This window comes from Aquila chrysaetos, chromosome 23, assembly GCF_900496995.4.
Source record: "Aquila chrysaetos chrysaetos chromosome 23, bAquChr1.4, whole genome shotgun sequence".
NCBI classification, from domain to species: Eukaryota; Metazoa; Chordata; class Aves; order Accipitriformes; family Accipitridae; genus Aquila; species Aquila chrysaetos.
This window is the reverse complement of record NC_044026.1, coordinates 10930592-10945132: the sequence shown is the minus strand read 5'-3', so window position 1 is coordinate 10945132 and position 14541 is coordinate 10930592. Positions and strand designations below refer to the sequence as shown.

General features: G+C 45.8%; 1 protein-coding gene across 2 annotated transcripts; it reads right to left on the bottom strand.

The window, feature by feature from the left end:
• Positions 1–738: 738 nt before the first annotated feature.
• RGN (regucalcin) lies at positions 739–13484 on the bottom strand. Of its 2 annotated transcripts, none has more exons than XM_029999197.2 (7): positions 13358–13484; positions 12607–12771; positions 9601–9783; positions 8118–8333; positions 6486–6617; positions 1824–1978; positions 739–1086 (listed from the first exon to the last, which is right to left on the bottom strand). In XM_029999197.2, the coding sequence occupies exons 2-7, from the start codon at positions 12767–12769 to the stop codon at positions 1036–1038; spliced, it is 900 nt and encodes a 299-aa protein (XP_029855057.1). In that variant the 5' UTR covers positions 12770–12771; positions 13358–13484; the 3' UTR covers positions 739–1035. The 2 variants fall into 2 exon arrangements, with proteins under 2 accessions (XP_029855057.1, XP_029855058.1); XM_029999198.2 differs by lacking the exon at positions 13358–13484 and adding an exon at positions 12889–12983.
• Between the last annotated feature and the right edge of the window lie 1057 nt (positions 13485–14541).

Below are 14541 nucleotides of genomic sequence, written 5' to 3'. Positions count from 1 at the left end.
GAACATTTAACATGCCAAGAGCAAAATCTGCAGTTTAAAAACCAACTGAGCTACATCACAGTTGTTTCAGCACACACAGGCCTGAAGTTACCAACAAAAAAGCAATCCAGTGAATAAGCTTGCCATTTACAACAGGTGCTGTGAAGAAATTACAATAAAATTTCCCTTTCCTGCATTTGTAGAAGCAGTGGCCATTTGGTCATGCGGGCCCCCCTTGCCTCTCTGGCTGCTCTGGGGGAGTTTGGTTCAGCAGGAGGTATGTGCAGGCGGCGTTTTCTTTTAAACTCAAATGGCCAAAAATGCCTGATGCCTTCCTGTCATCACGGATCTCCCCAGAACAGGCCGAGACCTTCAGAGGATGAACAAAAATATTGTTCTTGATCCCAAAAGTTTGGGTTCATGTTTAACAAAATGAGCAACACAGTGACATGCATTGGGGAGAGATGATAATCTGCTCCAGCCGATCAGAGTTAATTTACGTACAACCATAGCTGAGGCCTTAAAAATGTAATGTAAAAAGGAAACTGCAGGCGCACAGTAATAGGTATTAATGTTTCAGTTGTTGAGAACGTCATGGGACAAATCAAGTTCCAGTTAAAGCAGCAGTAAGACCACAAATGGATATTTTATGAGGAACTTTGAAAATATGTAAAAGAGACAGTACAAGTAGTTTAATCCATAAATCAGTATAGCATAAGTGGCAAATGAGATGGGTGAATAAACAATAAAAAGAAAAGATATTAAAACATTATTTAATCATAAAAGAGTTACAACATTCAGTAGTTTATAGGGTGAGAATCTTTTTAGCACAACAGAAAAAGGACCATCAGGTATTTACGGTCATAGAGTTTAAAGAGGAAAAAAAAGACCAGTTTTAAAATATTCCATGTATTTCAGTAGTTTTTCATCTGTTCCTGATGAGATGTTATAACTGTGTTACGGTTTCAAAGCAAAAAATGCTGAACACCAGAATAAGACCTTCCGACTTGTCTTGCTTACGTCAGTCCTCTCTAATCCATTCTGAAGAGTGTATATTCAACCTGCAAATGGATATGGTGGGACTCCTTTTACGCCTAGCCCTGTTATCTATTAAAACAGAGAGGAAAAAAAAAGATTAGTGTAATAATTCACCACTAACAGGCACTTGCTTTTCTTTCATGACTAGACATGCTTTAATTTAGAAAAGGACTGTGTCCTCCAACTTGACACCCTATTATACTTTGCACACGGCAGCTCATCACAGCCAGGAACTTCAACCTATGCTCTTTCTGTAAAGCTCAGTAATTGCAGGCCAGAGTCCATTCCCCAAAAGCCTCTTCTCAGATACTACTAAGCCTTCATTCTGCAATTCACAATGTAACCTTCAGTACGCACACATAGAGCAGGGCTTTAAAACAAATCACAAGGTGATAACTTTTTAAAGAGATAATTTAGTTATAGCTAATTAGAAAGTAAATAAAGGCAGATGCTTTTGTCTGCCATTGATTAAGACACAGAAGTATTTACACCTTCTTTCCATAACAAGTAGAAAACTCAAAATGTGTTGGGAGGGGCAGAAGTAGAAAGAGGTGATGGCATAGAAAACTTACAGTATCATCATTGTTACAAATTTCAAACCCAAAAGTATTTTCAAATCTCTAAATACATTTAACTTTCTCATCCTGCAACAGGAACTAAAAATACGAACAACAGTTTAACATATATGACAGATGTTCTAACAACCACCCTCTTCCTGCTTCCCACCACTCCAACTGGTTTGCTACCTGAAAAATGCAGGAGGGAAAAAATGGCCTTCTAAAAAGACAGGAAAAAATATCATTCACCTTGAAAATCCCGCCAGCCTGTGGCTGCCGTGAAAGCCACTCTTTATCCATCCCGTCACTGGCAGAAGTCACATACATTTCTGAATAATCCTTTCCTCCGAAACAGCAGGAAGTTGTCTTGTCAACAGGAAGTTTCACAGTCTGGAGTCTTTTTCCTGGAGAAAAACCATGCATGCCATTTTCTGTTCGTCTACTTACAACAAGAAATTTAAATAAATTATTGTGAATAACCAGCATGGAGCCAGGTGTTCCACAAAAGCAGGTTCCAAGGCGGGGGGGGTCCCATGCTGAGTTTCAGCATACTGATGAGCACTGTGACAGGGAGCAACCAGACTTCTGTAAACCGTGTTGTTAATGATGCATCATTTGACAAGTTTCAGTCTCAGTTATCACAAACAAATCCCACCCCAGTCCCAGCCTGTCCTCTAATTAAATGCTAACATCCACAGCACAGCCATCTGTATCTGAGCTCATCATCTAGGCTGTCCATGCAGTCAATGGAAATGGGATATAATTCCTCCCTAAAATAGGTCACATGAATCACACCCTAGACCTGCTGACTTTTCTACTTTTAACTACAAAGGAAGCCTGGAGCAAGCAGACCTCATGTAGCTCTAGAGGCGTACCTCGTGCTACACCTCTACTGCCTGCAGTCAAGGAAGATTAATTCCTAGAAGTTTTTCCTGAAATTTCAATAGCCTTTCAAATCAAGCTTGCATAAAACAGGGATCATAGTACATGTCTGAAGTTTACAAGAAACTAGCACTACTGTAAGTAATATTACGCATTTATTATACCAACAAATAGCTACTGTCCTAATGACAGTAATAAACAGATTGCCTCCAGCCTTAAGCAGAAGGCTGTCACAGCAGATTTTTTCTAAAATTCCTCCTAATTCTGGGCAATAAGTGCTTATACCCATCATGCCTATTTTGTTTACCTACAATTGAGTTTCTCTTTCTAGAAATATGCTAAAGCACATGAATACCCTTACAAAACATGTAATATCCCTGGCCCCCCAACTGCACATGTAAAGGGCTTGGTCCCCTTACGGTAACTGTTTAGTGATGTGTTGAAATAGCAGGAGAGTAACTTTGGTGTTGGGAACCCTACAAGGAGAAAGAAAAAGTGGAAAGTTTGGCCCACTTAACACCTACAAGAAGTTTTTGGTCAACTTCAGAGCGGGGCACCATTTGCCAGGAGGTGTTTATCAAAGCAAGCACCTGTCTTTAAAACCTTTTGCCTCACCCAACAAGCTGTGCCTTGCTCCCTTGCAATGATGTAGCAGCACTGCAATGAACTGACAAAAGCACAGACCAAACAGCTTCACCTGTACCACAACACTAAGTGGGTCATAAGCACAGGTAAAAGCAGGGCCACATTATTAAGCCGTTGGTGCATTCCTGGCACAATTTTGGCCCACCTAGTTGGGTATGCTGCTCCCCAGAGACAGTTTGGGCTCTGTTTTGGTGTGGGAAGACAGCCTGGCTGTGCAAAATAAGCTATGATATCCCATATCATAGGCAGCACTAAAGGACATTGCCTGACCCGTTTTACTTGCTAGTATGGATGTAACCAGCACATCCAGAATACAGGACTGAGAGGGATGAGGGGAATTGTCTTTGCTTCACCGACAACCCTGACATGAGGGCTGGATACTTTTAAACTCTCTTTTAATCCCAAAATAAATAAAAGAAAATAGCAAGCAAGCAGTGGTGAAAGAGCCTCTTGTATGTAATAACCTGGAAAGTTTGAGCACTCTGGGATTCTTGATGCTGTATAATAAGCTTATTTGGCATACATTTTGTCCTACAATGGCCAAAGTAAAAGTCAAATTCAAAGTAAAAAAAAATAAAAATCAAAACCAGGGTAAGAGCATTTAGATTGTCAGAGATTATCTGCATGTCTGGTTAACTGTTTTTTCCCTGAGAAGAACAGATTTTTCAAAATATCTAGAAAATTTGGAGAGAAATAGTCCTGCCTGTTGCCTGGCAGTGACAAGGACCAATATGAGTCCCAAGACAACGCTCCTGCCAACTTGCTCTAGCAACACTTTGTGATTATCCAGTCAGCTGGCAGTGGAAGGATTACATGGCTACATGGGTTACATGGTGGCTTATAAAATGGTCCAGAGGCCACCCTAGAAATTGGCTGACACCAAGTCTGGGAGAAAATGAGTGGGAAGGGCATTCAAAGGGAAAAAACATGCACTGTAGGAGAAGAGGCATGAGGACCAAAGACAAGGGGAGAGACCCTGACTGTACTTTCAGAGTGGTCTCAGCAGATAACAGCCTGGAAGACAGTGTTTACAAAGCTCCGAGATGAGCAATGGCTTCCTGGAGATGCAAGAAAATCTGCACCTGGATGCTTCAAAATCTACCTGAAGTATTTATCTATGCTTGGCATCTATAGAAGAGAGAAACTTAGCAAATCTTTTAGACCCTATATAATCAAAGGATATAAAGATACATTCATTAGGAAGAATTGTAAAATATTTAATTCCTAATTAAAAGATATGATTGCATAAAACTAGCAAGCAGGTCACTAAGTGACCAGAAGGTATGACAAGACTTGGCAACACACAAGTTAGACATCCATTTCCAGCCTTTGCAAACCCACCGGGATCAGTCATCACAGACTTTCCCTGTAGCACATCCTGAATCTAAAGGCAGCAGCTATCTAGGCTAAAGAAGCCTAGACCTGAAAAGCCGCTTCACCCTGAAACTCAAAACCTTCACTTAGAAAAGATGTCAAACAAACAAGTTTCCTCACCCATCCCCCTAAAAATGCAGTCCAAGCTTTGCTATCAGTGAAACCTGAAAATCCCTCAGGTGCTTTAGATGAGCTCTTTATCAGTGGATGTGCCTGCAACTGGCTGACAGCCATTCAAGCCACACTTAATAGCTATTGTGCATTAAAAGAGAGGCTTTCATGGAGTTCTCTTCAAACCTGTCTGCGTTATCTCCCTAAATAGTTACAATTCACTCAGAAGTCAGCAAACTGCAGATTTTAGATAGCGCAGAGAGGGCAGATAAGCATGAGATATTCACAAAGAAGGTGGCTCTTTTTGACATGGACACTTAACTTATTGCTGCGGGTGCTGGGAGTTTTACATGGGCGAGGGGAGACAGAAAATGTTCACAGAAGAGAAATCCACTGGCACCTACCTATACAACAAAATCACATCCAGCTCTGAAAGACCCTGATCTGAGCATAGTTAGGAGACTGGAAGTGCATTAGGGATATGTACTCTGCTGTCAGTATTCTCAGTCTCCCTATGCATCTGCTTATGGACACTATATGGACACTTCTCTTTAGCTTTCCCTTAAGAAAACACCTCCAAAAGGCAGGAGGAAAGGGAAAACAAGTGAGAAAAGGAAGAAGGTGAATGCCAGGGAGGAAAAAAGTTGAAACAGTGAAACAGAGAGGAAGAATGGTAAGAGTCCACTGCTCCAGGAGTGTATTCAAAGGGCTGGCGGAGGTCACCAAGGAGTGCTCTGCCCACCAAAGAGGGAGGATGTGGGAACAGAAACAGGTCCCAGAGCTGCTGGGATCTCCCAACTGGAGCTTCCTCCTCCTAGGGTTGGAGTGCAGACTCTGCAGGACCAGAGGAAGTCCCACAGGTTGGCGAGACCTCGGAGGGGTACAAATCAAAAGCACAGCCTGAGCCTTAAGTAAGAGGTTCCAGCGGAGTCAGAAGAGAGGCTGCAGCCTGACCCGCCTGGTGCACGTGTGCCAGGGTCTGCTGTGCACTGCAGAGGGGGCACACATCAAGGGACACTAGCATCACTGAATCTGCAGCCCCACAAACCCCCAAGACTTCTGTTAGGGCTGGACCTGGGTTGAAGAGACCCCAGATGCAACCCAGCGCAGTTGCTCCTGTGCTGCATTATGCAAACCTATGCTGCCTGGGATCTGTCAAAATCACGCTCCCATTCTCACCCACTGGCCCCTTGCAGACAGTGTGGTTCAGTCTCTCTGAAGTGCTGCACAAGTGTTTTTTGCCCAGACTAAGCCATGCGTGGCAGACCACCGAAGTCCAAATGAGGGTAGCAACACATGACAGGCTCAGACAGTGGGCACACCCAAGATGTTACTGTGGGAATGATAAAATGCTGTGGAATTCATTACATATTTTTTATTATTTCAGTTGCAAAATTTGTCATATAATTTTTGACAATAAAAAAATCTTGCTGACGTCGGTGTCATGTGGGACTTGTATTAACATCAGTAGGCTGCCCAAAATTATACACTATGCTGAAGAAACAAGACAAAAAAATGGCCTAAGTCATCTTTGCCATTGCATGGTTTGTTCTTTTTCTTCCACACCATTTCTCAATAAGGTAAATGCTGATCTTAAGTTTGGAGGATGCAAGAGGATGCTAACTCAAACAATTCGCAAGTATAACAGCAATCCCCTCAGCAACTTTACCTTTTCCAACACAACAGAGGCTGGGAGCAAAGGAGACTTATTTACAAAGCTAACTTTTGAGAGCAGGGACATAAAATTGCTTTTTTTTTAAAAAAAAAAAAGTAATGTTTTTAAAAATAGTAGATGCACTATTTCTGTGAGGGGAAAAAACCCCCTCTGTTCTTTGCTTTTGTTTCTTCTTTCTATTTTTTTAAACACAGAATTCCAGTCCACCCTTTGCAAGGACTTACCTGTCTCAGGATCAAGACGAATCACTCTCCCACCATTGTAACAAGCTACCCAGAGTTTGCCTTCTGTATCAATGCACATCCCATCAGGAATGCTTTCCTCTTTTTCCAGTTTGTATATACTCCTACGGTTGCCTGCAGGGTAGAAAAACCACAACAAAACTGAGTGAGACAGTTGTTAAAATTTTTATCAGTCACAGCCCAGCAGAGTTATTTGTACTATAATTTTCAAAAGCTGTGCTGAAGTCCAGAGTTTTTTCATATGAAAGAAATAGATTGTGTCTGCTGCCCTGTTTGTTTCCTGAGACAGTTGTTTCTCAGCGTGAAAGCCTGTGGATCAGTTTCTATCCATTGAAAATAAAATCCTTTTTTCTGGTGTTCTTTTCTAGTGCGTCACTCATGCTCCCTACTTAAAGTATTAAATGAATAACTGCATAAATTAATGTTATATATATTCAGAAAATTAATTACTTGTTCTAAAAGCAGTTTGGATCATTTCAAGTATGGGTCGCTCCCAGCCAGAGAACTGGAGACTTTTCAAACAGATTGCTGGAACGTGCCAATAATCACTGTTCCAACACAAAACTGACCTTCAGATATATAAACCGAGAGTTTATATAAACACAGAGTTAGGAAAAGCATCAACTTCAAAGCCATACTGTCAACCTAAAACCAAACAACTCTATCTGCTGAACTTTTATCCACTGTTATTACAGAAAATTAAAACCAACTTTCCAACATTGTTTATTTTATGCTCTGACAACTTCAGTGTTTCTCATATGTAGCAATATTTTTAATGAGTTTCCTTTGTGCTCCTGGGGTTTGTCAGATTGCCCACAGAAAGAGAGTGAACAAGCACGGATGAGAGAGAGGAGAACCACACTATTTCCTAAAGAAAAATTCAGTTGTAAGCCATAGCAGAGAGACATCAGGACAAGATGCTACACCTAAAATGACTTTAAATTCACAGTTTTAAAACTAAATATCAAATTGACTGGGTTCTTTTAAAGCAAAATACCACAGTCCACGTACTCAAAAGCAAATTATTGGTCCAAGTCACTGGAATTTTTCTTTTGCCCAAGCTTGTAGAAGCCCTTAAGGGCCTGTTTTATTTTGCTTTAAATAAATGAGGGAAGAAGTTTTGAGTTACTGCTTTCCAGTTGTTGCTTAGCTCTGTCTGCAGAATCTTCATTTAGGGGCTTATATTTTAAAAAACAAAACAGGGTAAAAAAAATCTGCAGAAGCCAGCAGAGGTTTTGCACAAGACTACAAGCTTTGTTACTTTGCCTATGCTGTTAGTAATAAGAAACACGCAGCCACATAAAACCTAGCCACGCAAGAAACAGTTCACCCTTTTTACACAGGAAGACCGGATACGCATTGTGTTTAGTAACAGTAGTCCAGATTACTACTCAAACTCTGCCACACAATTTAAATACTACCAACAGCCTCTGACTAGTCTGAGCTAGGAGCCTACGCAGACGGATGTTAATATGGCTTCTGTTGTTTTCTTCTAAAGAGGTTTCTGAAGAAGCGCTCACAAAACTCTGATCATCGCTGCATAATAACCAGTATGGAAACAAACATCACAATCTTTAGGCACAAAAGATTATTTTAGAATACAACAATTCATACCAATTTTTCCAGTTTGGAGGTCATAATCAAAGGCATCCACCGAGTAGGACAAGCTGTCAATGTAAAAGAAGGTTTTGTGATCCAGCGACCAGTCCAGCCCATTAGAAATGTCCACCTGATCAAAATGCTTCACCACTGAGAGGTCAGAGAAGAGGGTATACAGAGAGCCCTGGTGTCTTTCCAGCACAGCAGGTTGAATCTCCTCAGCCATCGTACCTACGCAGAGCCGAAGGGGAGAAAGCAAGTTCAGAGTGAATGGGCTCTCCTTCAGGTTTGGTGGCAGCCCCTTGCCATGATGATGACCACACTGCCAACAGAGAAGGGAGCAGTGCGGGGGCTTCACAAATTTGGGGAAGAAACTGAGTTAAAAGCAAAAGACAAAGGTAGATTTCAAAAGTGCTTGCTTTTAGCAGAAGATGACAAAACACAGCCTTTGTTCTTTTGTTGAACCGTGGCAGAAACGGTGTGCAGCGTGATTTCTGCAAAACACTTTATTAAGTCATTCAAATATTAAGAAAGGTGTGGTCAGCATTTAACTTCCCACAAATCTTAATGTCTTGTATAGCAGAGAGACTGGAAAAAAATTTCCTCCTCCATTAGAATGAGTCTCACTAAAGCTTCTTCAAAAGGAAATCTCATCTTCGTGGCTCAAAGTTGGCAGCTGAGACTGGCTCTTGAGAGGCTGGGTAAAAGCAAGTTAAGGTAAGCCTGGGGACCCAACTGCATGGCAGATGCACAGAACGGTGTTTTAAAAACCAGGACAGCTGAGGCTGGAGGGCACCTCTGGAGATCATCCAGGCCCACCCCCTGCTCAGAGCAGGGTCAGCCACCGCAGGTTGCTCAGGGCAGTGCTGCGTCTTGAAGATCTCCATGGATGGAGACTCCACAGCCTCTCTAGACAACCTGTTCTACTGTTTGATCATCCTCAGTAAAAGAGTTTTCTTATGTTTAAACAATTCCCTGAATTTCAGTTCGTGTCCCTTGCCTCTGGTCCTGCCACTGAGCACCACTGAGCAGAGCCTGGAACCATCTTCTTTACTCCCCCCCCCCAGTCAGGTACTTAACACACGTGGATAAGATCCCCCTGAGCCTTCTCTTCTCCGGGAGGCTGAAGTCACATAGTTTTTAGAAATACCATCTATAAATTCTGATTTATGAAGAACAAAACCAACAATATCATAAATTTTTCACTGGAAAAGTATTTTCTATTGGCACTCTGCCAGCATTCAAAACAAGCGTGCCAAGAGGGAGGAGGCAAGGCCAATGTCTTTAACTAGGCAGGCTCTGAATAGTAGGCCTCTTAAAAAAGTAGTTCTGATTAGGTGATACAAATAGGTTTGTAAATGGGATTAAACTCTGCTTGAAGACAACAAAAAAAACCATTTAACTATGAATGAGCACTTGCTGCATCTACAACTGGTCCCTGCATCTTGTCACCAAAACCTAATGGAGCAGCAGAAGGAAGGAACCAGCTGCAGCATACCTGCGAAATACCTCCCTGCAGGATCCACTTTCCCATCATTGAATCGGTTGTTTGGTTTATCCTTGTCCACTTGAGTAATGGTGGTTACCAGCTGCTCCTTCCATTTCAAAGCAGCAAACCTGGTTCCCAGAGTGATGACATAATCCCCAGATTTCCGGAGAGCCACAGAGCTTACAGGAGCATCTAGAACCAGGATGAAATGGAAAAGAGGTATGTGCTATGAAGACACGTTTCTTTTCTGCCGACTTTAGACGCAAGCAGTCACACTGAACTCAGTGAGACCACAGGCAAGAGAAACAACTTACTTTTCTACCAACAAAACTGATGTTTAAATACACAGAAATAGATCCTTTCACATGAAGAGAGCATACTTAATAAATACAGAAAGAGGCTACAAAGAGAATCACCAGTTTGGGACATACAAACTCAGGGAACTTGAGTATTACCACTACTCCCAGGAGCAATAATCATTACCAGCACCTGGTTCTGCTAGGTGCTTTAGAAAAAAAAACATAAAAAGGGGGACAGATACAGGCATGTATGCTTTTTACAACAGGTTACTGTGTGGGTTCCCCCCTGCCCAAGGGAAAAATCGATTGCCACAAGAGCTCTGGAGCAACTGTGTTTGTTCAGCACAGCTCCTGGGTAAATCAGCCCTGCACATGTAACTCATGGAGACAGAGAGTATCTCTGCACTAGCACAGGTCACGCTGGGCAGGAGAGCCCCCCCCCCTGCACCACACTCTGCCGTGCAGTTCAGACATGCCTGCAGCAGCACCAAAAACACGCCAAGGAGTGGCAGAGCTTTCCAAGAGTTAAAGCAAACCAGAAAATTAGTAAATCCTCCATGGTTAGTTTACACTCATTTGAGCTATTATGCAGTAAAACCTCAATTGCAGGTTATTATAAAGGAATTAGTAAAAAAACCCCTAGAAATGAGTGTGACGATAACATTTCTGTAAAAGCCTACAATCAGATGCAATATAAGGAATAATAACTTTAAACAGGGCAATAAAGTCTGGGATAATATTTAATATGTATGGGACTACTCACCAACTTTCTAATTTAAAAATAAAACATTTCTTGTATTTATAGCTTTGCAGAGGTGTTATTAGGTAATAGTTTCACAAACACTTATAACCACCACCAGCCACCACTGTTGCCAAGAGGAGCTGCTCCTTTCTGGCTCCTTGCTCTCAACTCAGGATGCCCCTTCCCTTTGCAGCTCCAGCAGCAGTACCACCACGCTAGAAACCCAAATGCTATTTGCCCCCAACACCCGAGTTGCACACCAGGTTGCAAGCTCAACTCTAGCAACTCCTTCACCTGGAGGCGTGTGACCATGCTGCTGGTGGCCTGGGCTCATCTACGCTGGGCGCGTGGGAGCAGCCCCCCAGCACAGCAGCCTGTATACCCCTGCCTGCCCGTCCCTGGAGGTATCGATCCTCCGGGTACCCCTACAGCCACAAGAACGGCCCCACACCCTCCCAACAGAGCACCCCAGGGGAAAGGGGTGTATCAGGCTAGCGAGAGGGACGCAGCCACCCTACTGTTCACGGCACAAATACAGCACAAGCGAGTGTATCAGTCCGTGCACCCAGCTCAGTCCACAGCTACCCCGGAGGGCTTCGTTAAGCAGCATCCACAGGAATGGATTTATTTGCAATGCTCTTTTATGCCAAACGGAAAGCTGACCATAAGGTCTCCCCCCAGGCATGGTTATGTATGTACTGGTGTTTTCCCTGTAGAGTCGAAAAGGGCATTTGAAGCTGTTGCTAAGCGTGGCGTTGTAATTCTCTATAAGCTTCAGTAATGAGTAATTTCTCTTTCAGTTTCCACTTTGGTCATCAATCTGTTATTTTAATCACATGGCACTTTTTGAGTGTTTGGGGTTTTTCTGGTCTTTTAATCATGGTATTCCCAAAGGCACAGCAATTAATTATAACTATTCTATTACTAAACAGAGGAAACAGAAGGAAGTAAAAAAAAAAAAAAGAGTAGCTACAGCTATTTCAGCTACTACCCCTTCTACATCTCCAGAGAGGCCACATGTAAAAGATTACACCTTTGAGAGTAGGTCCCAGTTGCAGTGGGAGGCAGGGAGATGCACGATCTCTCAGCTAATGTAAGAGGAAATAAGTTTGGGAAACATGTTTCCAAAATCTGTATCAGGCCTTCTCTCGTCTTAAAACTGGTAACTACAGTAATTTGAAGGGCAGGCAAGCCCAGATCCATTTACTGTGAATAATGTGAACAGCTTATAGGTGGGCAAAAGTAATTTTCGCCAAATGTTGCTGAACATGAGGAAGTAATAAATCCAAGTACTTAAACCATTTAAGGAGCTGTCTTCAGACAAACAGATATTTATGTAATCACATCCAGAAGTAAATCTGCAACTCTTTATAAGAGTTAGCACACCTCTTCCTTTCTAGAATAAATAATTGAACGCTCCAGCTGGTGACACTGTTACCTTAAAAAAACATCATCTTCTTAAATCATTATGGGAAATTTTCTTCTAATAAAGAAAATGTTATGGGCACTGGTCATTCAAACCAGTAACAAAACTCCCACAGACATCAGCACCAGAGAAGGAGAGTCTTGGTGACCTTACCTCTGGGATAAAGAGGGAGCAGAAGAGAGCAGGTTGTAAACAATTACAGGAAAGAGAAGTAGATCAAACGTAATCCAATCATTACAAATTACAAATCATTCTGGTTGACATACGTCTGTCAAGAGCAAGTACGTATAACCCCAACCCCTGGGTCCCAGCACACAATCATAAGAAAAGTCCTCAGGACTAAGTCTGGCCAGGCACTGCATTTAGTTTCTGCGTGTCCTCTTTGGCCTAGCAAGGTCAAGTTTCAGGGAGAAGTCTCCTTGCACCAGAAGATGAGCACCATCGAGCATCGCCTACAGCAGTCCTGCCCGCGTTCCGCAGGGACGCGGTACCGAGTCGGAACGCGCAACTCTTCGATTCGGCAGAGGGTTTTTCGAGCCGTTCCTTACCCACAGAGATGGCCTGCACTCGCGTGGTGGCCGGGCTCCAGCGGCACACCTTTCTGCCCGTGATGTCCACGTAGAGGAGCGCGCTTTCCTTCTCGTCCCAGACGGGAGACTCCCCGATCCTGCAGCCCTCGTTGGCAACGCACTCGATCTTGACGGATGACATGCCTGCGGGGAGAACCGCTCCGGTTGACGTACGCCTGCCGAGAGCAAGCGCCTATCCCCCCAAGCCCCGGGTCCCGGCGCTGGGTCAGCGGCCCCGTTTTCAGCCTGGAGGGGTTTTACCTGAACCGGCAGCGGGCTCCACCTGCGCTGCCCGCGCCGATCGCCCGCTTCTGCCGGTTCACGGCTCTCGCACGGCCAGCGAGGCCCGCTCCCCCGCCGACCCCCGCCACGGCCGGCGGAGGCCGGAGGGCGCCTGGGGCCGCCCCGCCGGGACCCCCCCCCGCGTCGCCGCGCAGCCCGGCCTGCTGTCACGGCGGGCGGCAAATTTGACAAAATGTAAAGCGTAAAAAGAAAAAAGGGGGGGGGGAGGGGAGCGATGACAGAGAAGACGACAATAAATCCGGGGTGCGGGCGGGCGCCGGGCCGGGCCCGTCAGGGAGAGGCCCGCCCCCGCACGCCCGGCTGCTGAGGCGGCGGCACGGCTGCCGGGCCCGGGCCGCTGTAACTTAAACACACACATATATACATATATATATATGAGAGAAAAGAGTAATAACACACGCACCCCCCCCCCCCCCGCCGTCCCTACCTGTTCCCAGCAGCGCAGCCGGAGGTGCCGGCCCGCCGCCGCCGCCGCCGCTCTTATAGCGGGGAGGGGAGGGGAGGCCGCGGGGCGAGGGGCCGCCGGCGGCCGGGCCTCGGGTGCCCTCGACGGGGGCGGGCACGGCCGGGGCGGGCCCCCCGGCCCCCCCCCCGGGCCGTCCTGCCCCGCGGGTGGCGGCAAGGAGGGGGGGGGGGCCGCCGTCTCGGCCCCCCCCCCCCCCCGGCGGAGGCCGGGCCGCTGGGTTCGTCTCCATGTGGTGCTGCGAGGCCAGGGCCGGCGGCGGGCTGCAGCGGTTGTTCGAGCCGGGGCGGCTCGGCTCGGCTCGGCTCGGCTCCCCCCTCCGAGAGCTGCAGGCAGGGAGAAGGGATTTCTCTCGGCCGTGGCCGGGGAGGTTGATTTCCAAAAGGCCCGGCTTCTGCCCGCCTTCGCCTTGCCGTGGCTTAGGCGTCCGCTGGGCCTTGGGCCTGGCTTCCAGCGCCAGGGCTCTTTCTCCACAGCTCCTGCAGCATTCCCCTGGTTATCCAGAAATCCAGGGCCTTCGGCGTGCCGTGCCCTCTTTCGCTCCCCTCGCCGTAAAGCCTCAAAAAACTTCCAGAGGCGCGAGGCAAAAGGCTAGCATCGAAATTTCCGCGTGCGGTTCTCCGTTGCGCCTGCTCGTCTCTGTGGTACGGCCGCTGCCGTCCCCAGGCCTCGGGTCATAAAGCAAAGGGCGCTCCGTAAGCGCCAGCTCTCCTCTTCAGCATCCCACAACAGATCGCCTTTTGACTTGGATTCCGTCGTCCCCGTAGGCATCCGCGATATAAAAGCGACTTCGGTCTCACTGCTCCGTGTCCTGTGTGCCTGCTCCTGGCGACTCGGGGTGCACCAGGTAAGCACAGGCTGGCTCGCCGCTGTGTCCCCACGAACCACGATTAACTTGGCTGCTCCAAAACGCACCTTTCCCCCAGCCAGGCTCTTGTTTCCAGCTGGCACTTGTAGCAGCCCCTTTATTCCAGGGGCACGGCCCAGCGCTGCACGCCAGTGATCGCACAGCACCCACCAGGGTCTTTGACCAGGCAGCCCCCTCACACAGCTCCTGTTAAGAGATTTTTATCTGTTCCTTATCATAGCGGCAATTATCTACTGTCAAGCATTTTTACTGGGTTAACCTTTATTCATACAGCAGATGC

Excerpts from the sequence above, each read along its gene's own strand:
- RGN (XM_029999197.2), bottom strand. The coding sequence starts at position 12,769 with ATGTCATCCGTCAAGATCGAGTGCGTTGCCAACGAGGGCTGCAGGATC. Across the intron at positions 8,334-9,600 it reads TGCAGGGAGGTATTTCGCAG|GTACGATGGCTGAGGAGATT; the intron begins GTATGCTGCAGC and ends GGCTCTGCGTAG. Across the intron at positions 6,618-8,117 it reads CCTCCAAACTGGAAAAATTG|GCAACCGTAGGAGTATATAC; the intron begins GTATGAATTGTT and ends TCTACCCTGCAG.